Genomic DNA, 23,637 nt, shown 5'->3' on the forward strand with positions numbered 1-23,637 from the left:
TCAAATAATTCAATGTCAGCTACTATTGATATTGTGTACTGCTTTCCTAATTGCTAATAAAAAACATTATCTTTTCTCTCTCCCAGGTTCCCCTCTGATGAGTTCTTCTCAGAAGTCAGTGAAGCCAGTCCTCTGGGAACTCCCGTGATCACTGTCTCTGCAGCCAGCCCATCCGCAGTCCACTACAGCATCAAAGATGGAGACCCTAACGGAACATTCCAAATCAATGCAGAGTCCGGAGTTCTCTCTGTCCAAGCAAGGCTCAACTTCGAGAGGTGTTTCTCTTACAGACTCAAAGTGCGTGCTAGCACCTCGGCAGGAGCCTCGTCAGATACGGTTGTTTACGTCTACGTGATAGATGAGAATGATAACCCTCCGGTGTTCCTCCAGGAGAAATTCCATGGCCAGATTAGTGAGTCTGCTCACATAAACAGCATGGTGATGGGGGAGAGCAACACACCTCTGGTGATACGAGCCTCTGATGCTGACAGGGACTCTAACTCTCTCCTAGTCTTCCATATCCTAGAGCCGGAAGCGATGAAAGTCTTCAGGATAGATCCCAGCATGGGTACACTCTCTGTGATATCTGAGGTGGACTTTGAAGAAACACCTGAGTTTAGCTTCAGCATTCAGGTACGGGATTCAGGGGAACCGTCACTGTGCGCAGCAGAGCCAGCCAGAGTCACAATCCGTGTCCTGGATATCAATGACTGTTCCCCCAAATTCTCTAGGCCGGTATACGAGTCGTCCATCATCTTCCCTCCCGTCAGAGAGATGGAGGTTGTACGGGTCATGGCACAAGATGCAGATTCAGCTGTCTCGTACAGCATCACAGAGGGCAACCTTCAAGATGCTTTTCTCATTCATCCTTCCACTGGTGCTATCTTTGTAAACAATGTTTCAGAGTTTAAATCATTTTACCAGCTGCTGGTAAAAGCCTCTGACGGCCTGTACAAAGACCTTGCCACAGTTAAGATAAACGTCACCAACATAACAGCAGGCGGCCATCTTAAATTTGAGCAGGGATTGTATGCAGCCACCATTGAGGAGAACTCGATGACGGTCAAAATGTTAGCTGTGTTGAGAGCTTCAGGTAGTTACTTGAACGAGCCTCTGATTTACTCGGTATTGAACCCAATGGGACGGTTTGCTATAGTCCCAACATCAGGGGTGCTTGAGACCACCGGCGTCCCCTTCGACAGAGAGGAGCAGGATGTCTATGACATAGTGGTGGAGGTGAGAGACATGAGGAGTCCCCCTTGTTGGGCAATAACCCACATCAGCGTTTACATAGCTGACATCAATGACAATCCACCAAGGTTCTTGAACCTGCCTCACTCCATGATGATCTCTGAAGACACAGAACCAGGAGATGTAATCTTTCAAGTCATGGCGTCTGACAGTGATCTTGGAGAAAATGGCTCTATTATGTACTTGTTGGAGGAGGATTTTGATCTCTTTAGGATAGACCCTTATGTTGGTGACGTGTCCCTTCAGTGGCCTATAGACTTTGAAGCTACTAATAAATATACCCTGACTGTCCTGGCCACAGATGAGGGCTCGCCCAGTTGGACCACTTCAGCAGAGCTGAGTATCACGGTGAGAAACCGCACCAACCCCATTTTTCAGACTTTGCTCTATCTTCTGAAAGTCCCTGAAAACATATCTCCCTTCACCACCATCTTGCATGTACAAGCAAGAAACCCTGAAGGATATCGGCTTATTTACAATCTGGAAGAGAAGAATGCCTCAAAAAACTTTCACATAGATTTTAAAACAGGGGTGTTGAGTGTCACTGATTTATTGGACTATGAGAGCCAGACAATGCATCTATTGACGGTACGAGCCACTGACTCTGTGACAGGCTCCTTTTCAGAGTCCGCTGTCGAAATAGAGGTTGAAGATGTTAACGATAATGCTCCGGTCTTCTCCAAGCTGACTGACACAGTGGATATACCTGAAGGATTACCCATAGGCACGTCTGTATTACAGATATCAGCCACAGATAGAGACTCTGGCAGAAATAGAGACTTAACCTTCCATATTATGGGGACGGGGGAAAATGAAACGGACTTCTTTAAAATAGACCCCCAGAGTGGTCTAATTGTTACGACACAGGTGTTGGACTATGAGAAGACAAAACACTTCCAGTTAAAGATCAAAGCCATAGATAATGGCACAAACCCGTTGAGCAGCGATGCCTATGTCATTGTTAACGTAACCGATGTCAACGATAACCCTCCAAGCTTCTCCAAGACCCACTATCAGGCAACACTGGATGAATTGGCCAAATGTGGCCACATCGTCATAAAAATCCAAGCTTCGGACCCCGACACCAGAGACTTGAACAATCTACAGTATAAGATCCTCTCAGGTAATGAGGGAAGATACTTCGCCATCAATGAATCCTCCGGGATTATTTCTTTTTCTAACGTTTGCAAGAGAAATGTGGACCCATTCTACAACCTCACTGTGGCTGTGTCAGATGGAGTTTTCCAGAACACAGCCCCTGTGAACATTGATATGATGAACACTAATAAACACAGTCCCTATTTCAACAAAAACATTTACGAGGCGGAACTAGCTGAGAACGCTGAGGCTGGAACACGTGTGATTCGCCTGGCCGCCATAGATCCTGACGATGGACCTTACGGCAGCGTGGACTACACAATCATCAACAAACTGGCAGATGACAAATTCTCCATAGACAAGAATGGACAGATCGTAACATCTCAACCTTTAGATCGAGAGAACCCATCTCAAAGAGTGATCGCCATCAAGGTGATGGCTAAAGATGGAGGAGGGAAAGTAGCGTTCTGCACTGTGAAGATTATCCTGACAGATGAAAATGATAATGCCCCTCAGTTCAAAGCATCAGAGTATCAGGTCTCAATCCAGTCTACTGTAAACAAAGGTTCTCCCGTGATTCAGATAATGGCATACGATGCAGACGACGGTAAAAATGCTGACGTCACCTACACCGTGGAGGAAGCAGAGGAAGTGACCCAGGACATCATCGAGATCAACCCCTTCACTGGCATAGTCAGCGTCAAAGAGAGCCTGATAGGTCAAGAGAACAAGATATTAAACTTCAAAGTCAAGGCTCGGGACGGCGGATTACCATTCTACAACTCCACGGTTCCGGTGCAGGTGAAAGTAGTACCACCTGAGGTCTCTCTTCCGAAGTTCTCCGAGCCACTGTACACCTTCTCCGCAGCCGAGGACATCTCCATGGGAACAGAGATCGGGACGATCAAGGCCGACTCCGACATGCCAGTCATCTACAGCCTGGTCAATGGCAACACAGTGGAGAGTAACAGAGACAGAGTGTTTGCTCTGGATAAAGAGAGCGGTACTCTACTCGTCCAGAAGAGCATTGACCACGAGAAGACCAAGTGGTATCAGATAGATGTTATTGCTCAAGGCAACCACAACGGGACCGACGTAGCCTCGCTGGTGTCGGTCAGCATCCAGGTCCAGGATGTGAATGACAACGTGCCGGTGTTCGAGGCCAACCCTTACAAGGCCTTCCTGCCTGAGAACATGCCACCAGGAACCACCGTCATCCAGGTATGTTCTTTCAGACCTTTTTCTCACTGATATAATATTTTTGTACTTGAATATTGTATGCAATTCTTTATGATTTCTGTGTTCAAGATGTGCAAATCAAATTCCCTTTTTGGAGCAGTTTAGTTTTAATTCATTTATCCATTCATCCATCCAGGTGACTGCCAACGACCCTGACCAGGACACCAATGGACAGGTGACCTACACCTTGGAAGCCGAACCCGATGACATCACCGATGTCTTCTCCATCGACAGTGAGAGCGGTTGGATAATTACTCTGAGAGAAACGGACTGTGAGATGACTCAGCACTACAGCTTCACAGTGGTGGCTACTGACCACGGGGGGGAGGTTAAGCTCTCGTCCTCAGTTCTAGTGGAGGTGACGGTGACTGACGAGAACGACAACCCTGCTCGGTTCACGGAGGACGTGTACCATGGGTCTGTCATGGAGAATACTAGGCCTGGGGAGGTCATCATGAGCCTAACGACTGTTGATATGGATGTGACTAAAGAAAACAGGCAGATCACGTGTTACATCACAGGTGAGTCTTGTTGATTGATTCATTTGATTGATTGAATGATTGATCACATACACTTTTTTTGAAGTAGTTGATTAGTCGTTTTCTCAGGCCTACCAGCATTATGAACAATATTTAAATAAGAAAAAGATGGGCACAGTACTTCTCCAGAGCAATATATCTACTATAATGGCTTATTATAACAGAGCAATATATATTTATACTATAGTAATGGCTTCTTATAACAGAGCAATATATATATACTAAAGTCATGGGTTATTATAACAGAGCAATATATCTACTTTAATGGCTTAATATAACAGAGTAATACACTGCTCAAAAAAATAAAGGAAACACTTAAACAACACAATGTTCCTATGCTTCCTGGCTGATGTTTTGGTCACTTTTGAATGCTGGCGGTGCTATCACTCTAGTGGCAAATTCGCCACTGGCTCTTCACAGATGAAAGCAGGTTCACACTGAGCACATGTGACAGACGTAACAGAGTCTGGAGACGCCGTGGAGAACGTTCTGCTGCCTGCAACATCCTCCAGCATGACCGGTTTGGCGGTGGGTCAGTCATGGTGTGGGGTGGCATTTATTTGGGGGGCCGCACAGCCCTCCATGTGCTCGCCAGAGATAGCCTGACTGCCGTTAGGTACCGAGATGAGATCTTCAGACCCCTTGTGAGACCATATGCTGGTGAGGTTGGCCCTGGGTTCCTCCTAATGCAAGACAATGCTAGACCTCATGTGGCTGGAGTGTGTCAGCAGTTCCTGCAAGAGGAAGGCATTGATGCTATGGACTGGCCCGCCCGTTCCCCAGACCTGAATCCAATTGAGCACATCTGGGACATCATGCCTCGCTCCATCCACCAACACCACGTTGCACCACAGACTGTCCAGGAGTTGGCGGATGCTTTAGTCCAGGTCTGGGAGGAGATCCCTCAGGAGACCATCCGCCACCTAATCAGGAGCATGCCCAGGCGTTGTAGGGAGGTCATACAGGCACGTGGAGGCCACACACACTACTGAGCCTCATTTTGACTTGTTTTAAGGACAAAGTTGGATCAGCCGTAGTGTTGTTTTCCACTTCATTTTTGAGTGCGACTCCAAATCCAGACCTCCATGGGTTGATAAATTTGATTTCCATTGATGATTTTTGTGTGATTTTGTTGTCAGCACATTCAACTATGTAAAGAAAAAAGTATTTAATAAGAATATTTCATTCATTCAGATCTAGGATGTGTTATTTTAATGTTCCCTTTATTTTTTTGAGCAGTGTATATATATATCTACTATAATGGCTTATTATAACAGAGCAATATGTCTTCTATAATGGTGTATTAAAGCAGAGCCATATGTATCTACTATAATAATGGCTTATGATAACAGAGCAGTATGTCTCCTATAATGGTTCATTCTAAGTGTAAAAGTGACTACATTGACAGGAAGAAATGTGGTGGTGATGACCAAACTCATGTAGGCCTCCAGGTAGCATTGGCATTGCTGCATTACATTCAAATGTTTTTCCTTAGACGGAGACCCATTGGGCCAGTTCTCCATTGTGCAAGAGGGAGAGGAATGGGGTCTGGTCCTCAAAGAGTCTCTTGACCGTGAATCTAAAGACAAGTACTCCCTGAAGATAATCGTTACAGACGGGAGATTCGAGGCCCCTGCCACGGTAGAGGTCCATGTCCTAGACATCAACGATAACGGTCCTCTGTGTGTGCAGGTACGTCAGTATATATTTTGATTCCTGTAGATGACAGGAACAACACGTCTTACGCAACATCTTAAACACGTTGTACCGACATAAGGACTTCACAGCAGTTCATTACATACAGTTCCTTCAGAGTTTTCAGACGCTTTTCTTTTTTCCACATGATGTTACGTTACAGACTTATTCTAAAATGGATTAAATACATACAAACCTTCAGCAATCTACACACAATACAACATAATGACTAAGTGAACATTTTGTTTTACGTTTTTGCAAATTTATAAAAAATAAAAACAGAAATACCTTATTTACATAAGTGTTCACACCCTTTGGCATGAGACTCGAAAATGAGCTCAGGTGCATCCTGTTTTCAATGATCATCCTTGAGATTTTTCTTCAACTTGATTGGAGTCCACCTGTGGTAAATTCAATTGTTTGCAATGTTTTCGAAAGGCACACAACTGTCTATAAAAGGTCCAACAGATGACAGTGCATGTCAGAGAGAAAACCAAGCCATGAAGTGGAAGGAATTGCCCGTAGAGCTCCGAGGCAGGATTGTGTCGAGGTACAGATCTGGGGAAGGGTACCAAAAAATGTCTACAGCATTAAAGGTCCCCAAGAACACAGTGGCCTCCATCATTCTTAAATAGTAGAAGTTTGGAACCACCAAGACTCTTCCTAGAGCTGGCCGCCAGGGCGAACTGAGTAATCGGTGGAGAAGGGCCTTGGTCAGGGAGGTGACCAAGAACCCAATGGTCACTCTGACAGAGTTCATCTGTGGAGATGGGAGAACCTTCCAGAAGGACAACCATCTCTGCAGCACTCCACCAATCAGGCCTTTATGACCACTCTTCATTAAAAGGAACATGACAGCCCACTTGGAGTTTGCCAAAAGATTGAACTCTTTGGACTGAATGCCAAGCTTCATGTCTGGAGGAAACCTGAGACCATCCCTCAGGTGAAGCATGGTGGTGGCAGCATCATGCTTGGGGTTGTTTGTCAGCGGCAGAGACTGGGAGACTAGTCAGGATCGAGGCAAAGATGAACAGAGCAAAGTAAAGAGAGATTCTTGATGAAAACCAAAGAATGGGAGAAACTCCCCAAATACAGGTCATACCCAAGAAGACTCGAGGCTGTAAACGTTGTAATCACTTTACTGAGTAAAGGGTCTGAATACTTATGCAAATGTGATATTTCCTTATTATTATTTTTTAGAAATACATTTGCAAAAATGTCTAAAAACCTATTTTTGCTTTGACATTATGGGGTATTGTGTGTGGATTGATGAGGGGAAAAAACAATGTTTATTTAGTTTAATGTCTATTTTAGAGTAAGGCTGTAACGTAACTAAATGTGGAAAAAGTCAAGGGGTTTGAATACTTTCCAAAGGCACTCTACATAACACATCCATCAGCGGTAGCCTACCTAAGCATGAATGAAATGTGAATGTGTCAACAACTGCAATTTGACCTAAGATGTAGCTAACTATCAATGTTTCAGTTGCTGTACACAGAGGTCGTCATGGAGAATTCCCCGTCACGCATGTTCATACTGAAGGTTTCAGCGTCGGACCCAGACATCGGCACCAACGGACTAGTGTCCTACACCCTCCACGGCCCCAACGCAGACAAGTTCCATCTTGATCAAAAGACAGGTTAGAGGCATCTTTTATTTGGGGTCTAAGCAGAAAGAGGCCCCCTAATTGAAATCTGTTTTTGTTTGAGTTGAGAGATTGCATCTCCATTCTTACAAAATACTTAAACTGAGGTCTTCAAAGAAGACAAGATGGTGTCTACCGTCAGACCGACACAAAGGTTTGGTGTTTTTTCTATATTTGGTGCTTTGGCTTCTCATCAACCATACTTCCTATTTGTCATAGCACAAGCCCATCATTAATCTCTCTTCATTATTGTAAGTCAAACAGAGCTCATAATCTTAAGAATGTGTGCTATCACATTACATATATGCCAGGAGAAGCTTTGATATGGCCTTCAATGCAAAGTAATGTTATGACACTGGTAGCACGGTGAATGACTACCAGAAATGTAAACATTTTGTGATTTATATGTACTTCTCACGGTTTTGTTCTTGATAGATTTCAGTAAATATTTTGTCAAATGTTTTTAAAGAATGTAGAGGCCTACCCTCTGGCCCTTTCTCCACCATTTTGATATACATGTACATCTCAGTGTTTTTTTCCCACCATTGTGATATAGAGTACCAGTCAAAAGTTTGGATACACCTACTCATTGAAGGCTTTTTCTTTATTTGACTGTTCTACATTGTAGAATAATAGTGAAGACATAAAAACTATGAACACATGGAATCATGTAGTAACCAAAAAAGTGTTAACCTGTTGGGTGTAGGGGGCAGTATTTTGATGTTTGGATGAAAAACGTACCCAAATGAAACTGCCTATTTCTCAGGCCCAGAATCTAGAATATGTATATAATTGTCAGAGTAGAATAGAAAACACTCTAAAGTTTCCAAAACCAAAATTAAAAATATTGTCTGTGAGTATAACATGACTGATATTGTAGGCGAAAACCTGAGGAAAATCCAACAAGGAAGTGCCTAAGAGAAATGAATCTCCATGTTCCATTGCATGCCTTCCCTCCATTTAAAGGGCTATCAACCAGATTCCTTTCTCTATGGCTTCCACGTGGTGTGAACAGTCTTTAGACATAGTTCCAGGCTTTTATTCTGAAAAATGAGCGAGAAGGATCACATCGTGTCAGTGGATGGCTGGGTGCCAGCAGAGTTTTGCATGTGCAACAGCTTGGAGCAGACATTTTCTCTCTCTCTCCTATTTTAAATATGATTGATTATTTATTGTAAAAACAACCTGAGGATTGATTATAAACAAACATTTGACAAGTTTTTATGAACTTTACGGATACTATTCGGAATTTTCGTCTGCCCCGTCGTGACCGCTCGAGCCTGTGGATTTCTGAACATAACGCGCCAACCAAATGGAGGTATTTTGGATATGAAAATAATATTTATGGAACAAAAGGAACATTTATTGTGTAACTGGGAGTCTCGTGAGTGCAAACATCCGAAGATCATCAAAGGTAAGCAATTCATTTTATTGCTTTTCTGACTTTCGTGACCAATCTACTTTGCTGCTAGCTGTTTGTAATGTTTTGTCTGCTGAGAGAGATGTTCTTGCATAAACGCTTGGATAGCTTTTGCTGTAAAGCTATTTTGAAATCTGACACACCAGGTGGATTAACAACAAACTAAGCTGTGTTTTGCTATATTGCACTTGTGATTTCATGAAAATGAAATGTTTTTAGTAATTTAATTTGAATTTGGCGCTCTGCAATTCAGCGATGTTGACGAAAATGATCCGGCTAACGGAATGGTTGCGCCAAGAAGTTGTTTAAACAAATCAAAATCTATTTTATTTTTTAGATTCTTCAAAGTATCCACCCTTTGCCTTGATGACAGCTTTGCACACTCTTGGCATTCTCTCATCCAGCTTCACCTGGAATCCTTTTCCAACAGTCTTGAAAGAGTTCCCACATATGCTGAGCACTTGTGAGCTGATTTTTTTTCACTCTGCGGTCCGACTCATCCCAAACCATCTCAATTGGGTTGAGGTTGGGTGATTGTGGAGGCCAGGTCATCTGATGCAGCACTCCATCACTCTCCTTCTTGGTCAAATAGCCCTTACACAGCCTGGAGGTGTGTTGGGTCATTGTCCTGTTGAAAAACAAATGATAGTCCCACTAAGCGCAAACAAGATGGAATTGCGTATCGCTGCAGAATCCTGTGGTAGCCATGCTGATTAAGTGTGCCTTGAATTCCAAATAAATCACTGACAGTGTCACCAGCAAAGCACCCCCACACCATCACACCTCCTCCTCCATGCTTCACGGCGGGAACCACACATGTGGATATCATCCGTTCACCTACTCTGCATCTCACAAAGCCATTGGCGGTTTGAACCAAAAATCTCAAATTTGGACTCAAAGGACAAATTTCCACAAGTCTAATGTCCATTGCTCGTGTTTCTTGGCCCAAGCAAGCCTCTTCTTATTATTGGTGTCCTTTAGTAGTGGTTTCATTGCAGCAATTCGACCACGAAGGCCTGATTTACAGAGTCTCCTCTGAACAGTTGATGTTGACATATGTCTGTTGCTGGAGCTCTGTGAAACATTTATTTGTGGTGCAATTGGAGGTGCAGCTAACTCTAATGAACATTGAAATATATTTTGATTTGTTTCACACTTTTTTGGTTACTCCATGATTCCATATGTGTTATTTCATAGTTTTGATGTCTTCACTATTATTCTACAATATAGAAAATAGTAAAAATAAAGAAAAACCCTTGAATAAGTATGTGTGTCCTAACATTTGACTGATACTGTACATCTCAGTGATTTTTCCCATCACCAACAGTCAGTCTATGCTTAGACTCAGTCTATGCTTCATCTATGCTTAGACTAAATCTATCCATCTATATATTGTATGTGAGGCCCTCTGCTCCACTAGGAGATGGACTTAGAAGGAATAAGTTATCTATAATATGTTCATCTAATTATCTGTTCTTCTTCTCTGTGACAGGGGAGTTGTTCACCCTGGCCCAGTTGGACCGGGAGAAGATGATGGAGTATGATCTGGTAGTTAAAGCCACGGATGGCGGAGGTCGCTCCTGCCAGGCAGACATCTTACTCATGATCCAGGATATGAATGACAACCCTCCCAAGTTCTCCAACAACCACTATGAAGTCACCGTGTTCGACAACACCACCGTCAGGACACCCATCGCCGTCATCTACGCCAAAGACCCTGACACTGGTAAGTTATGTTATTGATATAAAATGAAAAGTGTAAACATTCTGAGGGAGAGTCTGAAGGGGCTTTGCTGATCTAGTTATTATATTTCATGTGCGAAAATCTATAGAATCAGAATCAGAATGACTAGAATGGACATTTGCATTCTGAGGCATGGTTTGAGGGGCTTTGTCTGATCTAGTAATTATATTTCTATGGTAGAATCTAAATGTCCCCTTTATGTATCAGAGGCTCTACTCCTATATACATCCCCAGGTCATAAAATGGAGACTGTTCTCCTATTCCTCAGGTGATAACAGAGAGACTATTCTCCTATATACTTCCTGACTGCCACCCACCTCCACATAATATTTCATGGCCCTAAACCCCGCCCCCTCTGTGGATATAACCAACGGGATTGCAGGATATGAGTCAATCATTACTAATTTATGCATATTTAATTTAAAGATCTAGGCATCTGGATTGACGAAAAGCTATCTTTCAAAAAAACATGTTGATACGTTGATTAAGAAATTAAGAATTCAAATGGTCTTATTCTATAAGAACAGGTCCTGTCTTTTGTTAAATAGCAGAAAACAAATAATTCAGTCAACATTTCTGATGGCTTTAGACTTTGGCAATATTGTCTATATGAATGCAGCAGCCAATACACTGAAGTCATTGGATGTAGTTTACCACAGTGCACTACACTTTGTTACGGGTATCAAGTTCAGGACACATCGCATGCATTCTGTATCAGAAACTGGCCCTCTCTGAAGTCTCGTAGAGCGATGCATTGTGCTCTTTTTTTGTAGTCTTAAAAGCATAAACTCTTGCATAAACTTCTGCCATACCTTACCTCATTGTTCACCTTCAGACGTTTAAGCTACCAGACCTGGAATCAGGGATGGGTAAACCTGGAGAACCCTTCAATATCTACTGAGTTAGGGCAATCATTTTCTTTGTTTTTTTTTTGCTCTTCTCATCAAATCAAATCAAATTTTATTTGTCACATACACTTGGTTAGCAGATGTTAATGCGAGTGTAACGAAATGCTTGTGCTTCTAGTACCGTCCATGCAGTAATCTCTAACAGTAATATAACCTAACAATTTCACAACAACTACCTTATACACACAAGTGTAAAGGAATTAATATGTACATATAAATATATGAATGAGTGATGCCCGAACGGCATAGACAAGATGTAGTAGATGGTATAGAGTACAGTATATATATATGAGATGAGTAATGTAGGGTATGAAAACATTATATAGATTGGCATTGTTTAAAGTGGCGAGTGATACATGTATTACATAAAGATGGCAAGATGCAGTAGATGGTATCGAGTACAGTATATACATATGAGAGGAGTAATGTAGGGTATGTAAGCATTATATAAAGTGGCTAGTGATAAATTGATTACATACATTTTTCCATTATTAAAGTGGCTAAAGTTGAGTCAGTATGTTGGCGGCAGCCACTTAATATTAGTGGTGGCTGTTTAACAGTCTGATGGCCTTGAGATATAAGCTGTTTTTCAGTCTCTCGGTCCCAGCTTTGATGCACCTGTACTGACCTCACATTCTGGATGATAGCGGGGTGAACAGGCAGTGGCTCGGGTGGTTGTTGTCCTTGATGATCTTTTTGGGCTTCCTGTGACATCGGGTGGTGTAGGTGTCCTGGAGGGCAGGTAGTTTGCCCCCGGTGATGCGTTGTGCAGACCTCACTACCCTCTGGAGAGCATTACAGTTATGTGCGGAGCAGTTGCCGTACCAGGTGGTGATACAGCCCGACAGGATGCTCTCGATTGTGCATCTGTAAAAGTGTGTGAATGTTTTTGGTGACAAGCCACATTTCTTCAGCTTCCTGAGGTTGAAGACCTTCTTCACCACACTGTCTGTGAGGGTGGACCATTTCAGTTTGTCCGTGATGTGTATGCCGAGGAACTTAAAACTTTCCACCCTCTCCACTTCTGCCCCATCAATGTAGATAGGGGGCTGCTCCCTCTGCTGTTTCCTGAAGTCCACGATCATCTCCTTTGTTTTGTTGACATTGAGTGTGAGGTTATTTTCCTGACACCACACTCTGAGGGCCCTCACCTCCTCCCTGTAGGCTGTTATTTGGAATGATCTCCAAAAGTCCTTAAATTTGGTTCAGTTGGTGCCTGTTGAGCAATTCAGGAGGATGTTAGAGTACATTTGTACTAAAGAATGTTTTGGTTTCATTTGATTGTATTTTTCTTGTCATGTAATTGATGTGTATACAGAACATTCGGAAAGTATTCAGACCCCTTGACTTTTTCCACATTTTGTTACGTTACAACCTTATTCTAAAATGAATTAAATAGTTTTTTTCCCCTCATCAATCTACACACAATACCCCATAATGACATCACAATACCCCATAATGACATCACAATAACCCATAATGACATCACAATAACCCATAATGACATCACAATAACCCATAATGACATCACAATAACCCATAATGACAAAGAAAAAACACGTTTTTTAGAAAGTGGAAATATCACATTTACAGTATATAAGTATTCAGAGCCTTTACTAATTTCTTGCTCTGGGAATTGTCTTGGTGGTTCCAACCTTCTTATATATATATTTATATATATATATATATGAGAGAGAGAGACTGAGGAACAGGACCACTCCTGTAGGTGCAGAAACACATATCTAATCATGTATTATCCTGAGGCTGTTTATTATGGCTGTTTGGCATTTTTTTATGACTGTTTATTAGTTGAGTCTTCTTCATAATTGCACCTTGCATATTGTTTTGATAAGGCCATTAACTCGTAGCTGTATATTAAGTTATTACCTACTGTTGGGATGAGCATACTTTGGAAGAAACCTAACCTCGTGGTGCTAAACCAACCAGACTGACAATTCCTATTTCTCCTCTGGCAGATATGAACTCTGAGGTGAAATACCATAGAGATAATAGTAGCTAGATAGTGCCCTGTCTCTATATGAAATAGTCTCTGCTCAGAACAACCAGACTGACAATTCCTATTTCTCCTCTGGTAGATATGAACTCTGAGGTGAAATACCATAGAGATAATAGTAGCTAGATAGTGCCTTGTATGAAACTATATGAAATAGTCTCTGCTCAGAACAACCAGACTGACTCCTATTCTCTCCTCTCCTTCTGCAGGTATAAACTCTGAGGTGAAGTATTCTCTACTCGAGGACAACAGCGGCCACTTCTCATTAGAAGAGTTCTCTGGTATCCTGCGCCTGGAGAGGTCGCTGGCCGAAAACACCCGGTCGACCTTTGAACTCAAGGTCAAAGCCACCGACAGGGGGCTTCCCCGACAACTGTACTCCATCGCCACAGTTACAGTGCATGTTGTCGACCTGAGCAACTACAAGCCGGTATTCTTAAGCCAGGAGTACTCCGCCCAGATCCCAGAATCCACCCTGGTAGGGTCAGAGGTCATCAGCGTCTCTGCCCTCACTAGAGATGGGACCGAGACGGAATCCATCGTCTACTCCATTGTCTCCGGCAACGAGGGGGGAAGGTTCTACCTTCACCCAGCAACTGGTAAGGTTCTGCTCCGTCACTTCCAGGAGTTCCATGGGTCAGTAAGGTTCTGTGAGATTCCAAAACATTCCATAATTTTCCATAAAGTTTATTTGAGTTTATTTGGGCAAATTAATATATTTATGAAGCACAATCATTTTGAATCCCACGTCAGCAAGAAAGACCTGGCAGAAGGCAGAGAAGCCCACTTATAAGGTTGATGGAAAGCTAAATGGTATAGCAAATACCTATTCACCTGGTTATGTTGCTGACTGCAATATATTGCCATTTCTTTAATGTTTTGGCAGAGTTAGAAGGTCTGCTTTCTATTTGATACTCAGAAGTCAGGCATCGGAGCAGGATTGCACAGCGAGGCAGAGAAATGATTGAAAGTACATTGTCAACTCTGGTGCACTTTTGATAGATTTTGTAAAGGTCCTGTTGATATACAGTACCAGTCAAAAGTTTTAGAACGGTTACTCATTCCAGGGTTTTTCTTTATTTATGACTATTTCTTCCATTGTAGAATAATGGTGAAGACATCACAACTATGAAATAACACGAATGGAATCATGTAGTAACCAAACAAAGTGTTAAACAAATCCAAAATATATTTTATATACTGAGATCCTTCAAAGTAGCCATCCTTTGCCTTGATGACAACCTTGCACACTCTTGGCATTCTCTCAACCAGCTTCATGAGGTCACCTGGAATGCATTTCAATTAGCAGGTGTGCCTTGTTAAAAGTTAACTTGTGGAATTTCTTTCCTTCTTAATGCGTTTGAGCCAATCAATTGTGTTGTGACAAGGTAGGGGTGGTATACAGAAGATAGCCCTATTTGGTAAAGACCAAGTCCATATTATGGCAAGAACAGCTCAAATAAGCAAAGAGAAATGACAGTCTATCATTACTTTAAGACATGAAGGTCAGTCAATATGGAACATTTCAAGAACTTTGAATGTTTCTTCAAGTGCAGTCGCACAAACCATCAGGCGCTATTATGAAACTGGCTCTCATGAGGACCGCCACAGGAATGGAAGACCCAGAGTTACCTCTGCTGTATAGGATCAGTTCATTAGAGTTACCAGCCGCAGAAATTGCAGCCCAAATAAATGCTTCACAGAGTTCAAGTAACAGACACATCAACTGTTCAGAGGAGACTGTGTGAATCAGGACTTCATGGTCGAATTGCTTCAAAGAAACCCCTACTAAAGGACACCAATAAGAAGAAGGGACTTTCTTAGGCCAAGAAACACGAACAATGGACGTTAGACCGGTGGAAATGTGTCCTTTGGTCTGGAGTCCAAGTTGGAGATTTTTGTTTCCAATCGCCGTGTCTTTGTGAGATGCGGTGTGGGTGAACGGATTATCCCAGCATGTGTATTTCCCACCATGAAGCATGGAGGAGGAGGAGGTGTTATGGTGTGGGGTGTGCTATTATGGTGTGCTATTGACACTGTGTGTGATTTATTTAGAATTCAAGGCACACTTAACCAGCATGGCTACCACAGCATTCTGTAGCAATACTCCATCCCAACTGATTTGGGCTTAGTGGGACTATCATTTGTTTTTCAACAGGACAATGACACAACCCACCTCCAGGCTGTGTACGGGCTATTTTAGCAAGAAGGAGAGTGATGGAGTGCTGCATCAGACGACTTGGCCTCCACAATCCCCTGACCTCAACCAAATGTAGACGGTTTGAAATGAGTCAGACCACAGAGTAAAGGAAAAGCAGCCAATAAGTGCTCAGCATATGTGGGAACTCCTTCAAGACTGTTGGAAAAGCATTCCAGGTGAAGCTGGTTGAGAGAATGCCAAGAGTGTGCAAAGCTGTCATTAAAAATCGAATTCAGTATATTTTGACGTGTTTAACACTTTTTTTTGGTTACTAGATGATTCCGTATGTGTTATTTAATATTTCTACAATGTATAAAATAGTAAAAAAATAAAGAAAACCCCTTGAATGAGTAGGTGTTCTAAAAGGTTTGACCGGTAGTGTAAGCTGTACAGCAATCAGCCACTCTGGATAAGTATACATTAGTCAGTAATGTATTATACTGCCTGGTCTTATGGTGGTGCCATGTCTGTGGTGGTGTACCTCGTGACACCACCACAGACGCCTGGAGTTTATTTTCTCCCTGATTTCTCTTGGTGTCCCTTCATTACAAATCCTCCCTGCTTTGAGATACCGTAGCAGGGCAGGAGTCTCGTAGAGGTTTGGTTGGACTGAGCCAAACCAATGTCTGTATTAGTTGTTAAATCGTTCAATAGCCCGGGCTTGTCGGCAACTTAATCCACTCGTGTGTAGTTCCATCCCAGGAGTAATCATCCCACCACACAGCTGTTCTGTTACCATTGTGTCAAAGCAACAAAGTCGTTTTTTTTAGTTATGTATTACATGTTGTATCAATGGAGACAGACGTGGAAGCTTAATGTTATGTATTACATGTTGTATCAATGGAGACAGACGTGGAAGCTTAATGTTATGTATTATATGTTGTATCAATGGAGACAGACGTGGAAGCTTAATGTTATGTATTATATGTTGTATCAATGGAGACAGACGTGGAAGCTTAATGTTATGTATTATATGTTGTATCAATGGAGACAGACGTGGAAGCTTAATGTTATGTATTATATGTTGTATCAATGGAGACAGACGTGGAAGCTTAATGTTATGTATTATATGTTGTATCAATGGAGACAGACGTGGAAGCTTAATGTTATGTATTATATGTTGTATCAATGGAGACAGACGTGGAAGCTTAATGTTATGTATTATATGTTGTATCAATGGAGACAGACGTGGAAGCTCAATGTTATGTATTATATGTTGTATCAATGGAGACAGACGTGGAAGCTTAATGTTATGTATTATATGTTGTATCAATGGAGACAGACGTGGAAGCTTAATGTTATGTATTATATGTTGTATCAATGGAGACAGACGTGGAAGCTTAATGTTATGTATTATATGTTGTATCAATGGAGACAGACGTGGAAGCTTAATGTTATGTATTATATGTTGTATCAATGGAGACAGACGTGGAAGCTTAATGTTATGTATTATATGTTGTATCAATGGAGACAGACGTGGAAGCTTAATGTTATGTATTATATGTTGTATCAATGGAGACAGACGTGGAAGCTTAATGTTATGTATTATATGTTGTATCAATGGAGACAGACGTGGAAGCTCAATGTTATTTATTATATGTTGTATCAATGGAGACAGACGTGGAAGCTTAATGTTATGTATTATATGTTGTATCAATGGAGACAGACGTGGAAGCTTAATGTTATGTATTATATGTTGTATCAATGGAGACAGACGTGGAAGCTTAATGTTATGTATTATATGTTGTATCAATGGAGACAGACGTGGAAGCTCAATGTTATTTTCTTTGGTCTCAGCTGGTCACATGAAAGAGAGAGTTTACAGGACTGAATGAGTTTAAATTTGTGATTCTCTTTGTTGTCTTTCTTCAGAGCAGAGCCCTGCAGTATAACACAGTACATTGGGTAATTTTCTTTAGTTAGTCAAACTTCTGTTATTTTTCTCTTTTCTCATCGGAACGTCAGCGAAAATCAGGTGGCACTTCCAATTGCATATTTACCAACTCAGTTCCAACATGAGTTCAGGGTTGAAATCAAACAATTCAGGAAGTAAACTGAAATTCCAATTCAATTATTTCCAATGACCTCTCAATAAACTGATAAAGGAGAAGCTATTTTTGGATATTAAATTCAAATCACTTGCTGAAATAACTGACTTTGATTCGAATTGACCCAAACCCTTGAATACGGTCATGTCTAAGATGGGTTACAGCTTTTGTCAAATTGGTGTCAAAAGTACATTTTTTGTTGCGTGTTAGTTTATCCTTAACCCTTTTCCTAACCTTAACTACCTCAACAAACAGACAAGGTGAGGGTCTAGAAGTCTTCAACTACCTCAACGAACAGAGACCTGTACCTGTGTGATATTATTGCACATGTTGAAACCTGGTGGGTATTTTAAAGGAATGCAGGTGGCGGTTATGACTGTTGTTATGTTGTTATCTTGTCTCATGTTAAGGAAGTGTGTAAACCAGACTGGCAGATGCCCCAGGAATCCAGGAACGCTCTCTTTCCTCCATTTACAGGTGTCTGTTTCTGCAGCTGAGAGATAGAGAGATGGAAGAAGTGAGAGAGAAAGAGAGGGGGGGAGACAGAGACACAGAAAGTGAAAGAGAGGGGGATGAGAAGGAGAGCGGGGAGACAGACACACAGAGAGTGAGAGGGAAAGAGAGGGGGACGAGAAGGAGACAGACACACAGAGAGTGAGAGGGAAAGAGAGGGGGACGAGAAGGAGAGGGGGGAGACAGACACAGAGAGTGAAAGAGAAAGAGAGGGGGACGAGAAGGAGAGGGGGGATACAGACACACAGAGAGTGAAAGAGAAAGAGAGGGGGACGAGAAGGAGAGGGGGAGACAGAGAGAGAGGGGATGAGAGAAAGAGAGAGAGAAATAGTGAGAGAGCGAGAGAGTGAGAGGGGGGTGGGAGGGAGTATGAGAGAGAGAAAGAGTGAGAGAAGAAGAGACAGAGAGAGAGAGGGGGTGAGAGAAAGAGAGAGAAAGAGTGAGAGAAGAAGAGGGGGGAGTGGGTAGGAGGGAGTTTGACAGAGACAACAATGAAATGACAATTATTAACGTCAGAAAATTCTCTGGTGTTTGTTTTCAAGTCTGTTTGGTATCGGTCGTTTTCACATCAGCCTGTCGGCTGAATACGAGAGCTGTGAGATGTTTCCACCAGGGTACAGAACACCAATAGATTTATTTTACTTTTATTTAACTAGGCAAGTCAGTTAAGAACAAATTCTTCTTTGCATAAATCCAGTGTACTGTGCTGCTGCACTCTGTGGCTCTTCTAATCATAGGTACAGAAAGGGATGTTCAGATAACGTGAGACAAGCCAAATCACAATCCATACTCAATATTATGGCAAACACCTTCCTGCTATGGACATCCTTTTACCTAAACTTAATCAATAACATACATTTCTGATGTTGAGGCAGAGCTGTCCTTGGAACAAGATAGAAGGGACAACTCCAATCTACTCAAGACATGTCCTTATCTCTACATCCTGGTACTGTAGTTAAATTGGGCTGGGACAGATGTAGATTTTACAATCCCCATTTCTCTACATCCTGGTACTCTTAACAGGTAGAACCCAACACCTGTTTGACTGCATGTATGTTTTTGGGGAAACAGAACAAAGACAATCAGATAGCGCTGACAAAACACATCAGTGTTTTGTTTTTAACAAAAAGAGCACCGCAAGATGGAATTGAATACGTTGTTGCTGTGGTCATCTTTGGAAAATGCTGTAATTCTTCCTATTTTTTTAATGAAGGCTGAGAACATATACTCAAAACCCACGTGTCAACCCAGGACTGTGTTAGTGTGTACAAGACCAAGTTAAAACACAGCTGTCAGTTAAATTAATAGAGTTTGTGTTGTGTGTTTTTCAGGTGTTCTGGCTGTGAATGGCTCTTTAGACTTTGAGCGGTGTCGTGAATACTACCTGTCATTGGAGGGGACGAGAGGCAAGTCGACTCTGAGCGACATCACCATGGTGATTATCAACATCACAGATGTCAACGACAACACGCCCGTGTTCGGACAGGGAGACTACAGTGCTGACGTCTCAGAGGACCTGTCGCCTGGCGATGTGGTGATGCAGGTAGCTATCACTCTCAACTGTCAACTGTCACTCTCAACTGTCAACTGTCAACTGTCAACTGTCACTTTAGAAACCAGTTACTGTAATACACCATTCAATGTGTTCAATGACAAGTCATTTCCCTGAGGGAAAGTTGTTTTGAATTTGGCATTTGGACAGACACACATCTAAGTACTTAGAGAACATGGCAGTTTGGTTGAGCTAATGAAGATCAGACTGATATGCTTCCAAGCAGCTCAGTTCAATGATGCTTTCTGTTTCCTCTTCTCAACTCCCTCTTATCTCTTCCCTCTTATCTCTTTCCTCTTATCTCTTTCCTCTTCTCACCCCCTTATCTCTTCCCTCTTCCCTTATCTCTTCTCTCTCCCCATTCTCCTGCTTCCCCTCCTTCCCCCAAGGTGACAGCCATCGACCTGGATGGGCCGTTGAACAACCTTGTCCAGTATTCCATCTCCAGTGGAGACCCTCAGGGGCAGTTCAGCATCGACCCTCGCAGTGGAGAGGTCATAGTCAGGGCTACGCTGGACAGAGAGGAGGTGAGGGGGGTTTAGTTTGGGCAGTTTATATGGGGAAGGAATCACCTGGAATAAAGTTTTAAAAAACTGCTCAGAACAGGGTTCCCTGGAGATGCAGTGTTGAAGCCCTTTGCTCTCCAAGGAGCTAAAAGAAAGTCAAGAAAATAGTAGAACCGTGATATCCTGTATCTAACTGGTCTCTCTGCCTGTCCCAGATCACTCACTACTCTCTGACAGTCCAAGCAGCCGATGAGGGAGACCCTCCTCTGTCTACCGCGGTCCAAGTGACCTTGACCGTGTCCGATGTCAACGACAACCCACCTGTCTTCTCCCAGATGAAACACAACCTGGTCCTTCAGGTACCAACACAGGCCCGCACGCCTCCCCACGCACACGCACACACGCACACACGCACACACACACACACACACACACACACACACACACACACACACACACGCACACACACACACACACACACACACACACACACACACACACACACAGTTTCTCTCCCTCTACACGATCAGCATCCTGACAGCTGGCTATCCTCAGCTGTCTCTACACATCAGGAGTGGAAGGATCGAGAGCTGAAGAACCAATCAGGCGTGTGCTGTGACTTTTGGCTAATTCATATTCAAGATAATTTATTCATGAATTCATTTAATAATTAATTATCCTATCCAAATGAATCGAATAGGGGCACCACTAAAGGTTTTAACATAGACAGACCCTTGAATGAACTCTATCAGGAGTTAACATGAACTGTACAATTAATTCTATATCAACAACAGTCTTAATCAACAGTCAATTTACTATGTTCTCATTCTGAAACGTTGTCAAGTTCTGGAACGTTGTCAAGTTCTGGAATGTCGTCAAGTTCTGGAACGTCGTCAAGTTCTGGAACCTCGTCAAGTTCTGGAACCTCATCAAGTTCTGGAACCTCAAGAACCCAATGAACTCAATACCACAAATAATGAATTCAAGGTTTTATTTACTAGACTAAATAATGAGCAGATACAATACAGTTATTGAGACTCCACAGGTCCACAGGTCAATATAAATGAACTTCCGTACTCAACTCAGGCAAATACAATATTATATTCGTAAGACTTTTGAGGATGAGATGGTCTTATCAATTGAAAGAGAAAATATGAGAGGGCTACAACTATACTAAACTATAGAGAGCTTCACCAACCAGGAATAGACAATGGGCTAGGCTATTAGTTATCTCAGTCCAGCGGGTAGGAGTACTTCACAGCCGAAGGACTCTCTCTCTCCCTCTCTCTCTCCTGCTCTCTCTCCCTCCTGCTCTCTCTCCCTCCCTCCCTCCCTCCCTCCCTCCCTCCCTCCCTCCCTCCCTCCCTCCCTCCCTCCCTCCCTCCCTCCCTCCCTCCTGCTCTCTCTCTCTGTCTCTCTCTCTCTCTGTCTCTCTCTCTCTCTCTCTCTCTCTCTGTCTCTCTCTCTCTGTCTCTCTGTCTCTCTCTCTCTCTCTCTGTCTTTCTCTCTCCAACTCCATTCAAATTGCATCCAAAAAAGATAATCCTGTTCTAGATCCGCTGGCCTCTCTTTTCTCTCTCTTTTTGTAGCATTTCTTATACCAATAAACTATTTGAAAAGGTCATGGGGATGGAAAGACTTCTGCATCTAATTCTAGTCCTATATCGTTCATCATCAGAATGATGACGATCAGGACAACAAAACGTATTTCATTTAAAGGTTGAAAGCGATGGAAGGACAAGACAAAGAGAGAGAGAGAGAGAGAGAGAGAGATTTAAAGCAACGATGTTCGAGTGACAGGCTGTTTTAAAACTCTGCAGATGGATAAAATAATATATAATCTTTACAATTAAAAAATATATAATCTTTACAATTAAAAAACAAGGTGACCCCTGAAGACCAGATGGAGATAAATAAATTACACGCACATTCAGTCTTTATATTACTGTAAGTGTAGGCCTACCTGTCACAGGAAAAAAAGTTACCATGATGAGATAATTAATCTACATGCATTGTGAAGTGTTGCTCCATACCGAGATGGGCTGTCTGTCCCCACCCTGAGATGGGCTGTCTGTCCCCACCCTGAGATGGGCTGTCTGTCCCCACCCAGAGATGGGCTGTCTGTCCCCACCCAGAGATGGGCTGTCTGTCCCCACCCTGAGATGGGCTGTCTGTCCCCACCCTGAGATGGGCTGTCTGTCCCCACCCTGAGATGGGCTGTCTGTCCCCACCCAGAGATGGGCTGTCTGTCCCCACCCTGAGATGGGCTGTCTGTCCCCACCCTGAGATGGGCTGTCTGTCCCCACCCTGAGATGGGCTGTCTGTCCCCACCCTGAGATGGGCTGTCTGTCCCTACCCTGAGATGGGCTGTCTGTCCCCACCCTGAGATGGGCTGTCTGTCCCCACCCTGAGATGGGCTGTCTGTCCCCACCCTGAGATGGGCTGTCTGTCCCCACCCTGAGATGGGCTGTCTGTCCCCACCCAGAGATGGGCTGTCTGTCCCCACCCTGAGATGGGCTGTCTGTCCCCACCCTGAGATGGGCTGTCTGTCCCCACCCTGAGATGGGCTGTCTGTCCCCACCCTGAGATGGGCTGTCTGTCCCCACCCTGAGCGTTGATTCATCATGCAGAGGCCGCAGAGAACAGTTCCATTTCAGATATTTATCACCGGGAAAAGGGAGTGATTTTGGGCAGTAAATCCCGGTAAATCTTGGTAACTGGGTCCCCGCCATTCAACCCTACACCTGACCTTCTCAGGACCATTCAACCTTACACCTGACCTTCTCAGGACCATTCAACCCTACTCCTGACCTTCTCAGGACCATTCAACCTTACACCTGACCTTCTCAGGACCATTCAACCCTACTCCTGACCTTCTCAGGACCATTCAACCTTACACCTGACCTTCTCAGGACCATTCAACCCTACTCCTGACCTTCTCAGGACCATTCAACCTTACACCTGACCTTCTCAGGACCATTCAACCCTACTCCTGAACTTCTCAGGACCATTCAACCTTACACCTGACCTTCTCAGGACCGTTCAACCCTACTCCTGACCTTCTCAGGACCATTCAACCCTACACCTGACCTTCTCAGGACCATTCAACCCTACACCTGACCTTCTCAGGACCATTCAACCTTACACCTGACCTTCTCAGGACCATTCAACCCTACACCTGACCTTCTCAGGACCATTCAACCCTACACCTGACCTTCTCAGGACCATTCAAACCTACACCTGACCTTCTCAGGACCATTCAACC

The 23,637-nt window shown here is 43.1% G+C and overlaps 1 protein-coding gene across 1 annotated transcript in view; it reads left to right on the top strand.

Moving 5' to 3' along the window:
* LOC110489217 (protocadherin Fat 2) overlaps nucleotides 1-23,637 on the top strand; it is a 68,708-nt gene that overhangs the window by 29,805 nt on the left and 15,266 nt on the right. Inside the window, exons 12-20 of the mRNA XM_021561849.3 lie at nucleotides 87-3,570; nucleotides 3,725-4,109; nucleotides 5,623-5,819; nucleotides 7,308-7,461; nucleotides 10,380-10,613; nucleotides 13,763-14,152; nucleotides 19,646-19,857; nucleotides 20,256-20,393; nucleotides 20,588-20,731. Of these exons, the coding sequence (XP_021417524.3) occupies nucleotides 87-3,570; nucleotides 3,725-4,109; nucleotides 5,623-5,819; nucleotides 7,308-7,461; nucleotides 10,380-10,613; nucleotides 13,763-14,152; nucleotides 19,646-19,857; nucleotides 20,256-20,393; nucleotides 20,588-20,731 (5,338 nt within the window). The remainder of the gene's footprint in view (nucleotides 1-86; nucleotides 3,571-3,724; nucleotides 4,110-5,622; nucleotides 5,820-7,307; nucleotides 7,462-10,379; nucleotides 10,614-13,762; nucleotides 14,153-19,645; nucleotides 19,858-20,255; nucleotides 20,394-20,587; nucleotides 20,732-23,637) is intronic.

The sequence above is a fragment of the Oncorhynchus mykiss genome, chromosome 14 (assembly GCF_057628025.1).
Source record: "Oncorhynchus mykiss isolate SJ-2025 chromosome 14, ASM5762802v1, whole genome shotgun sequence".
Taxonomy (NCBI): domain Eukaryota; kingdom Metazoa; phylum Chordata; class Actinopteri; order Salmoniformes; family Salmonidae; genus Oncorhynchus; species Oncorhynchus mykiss.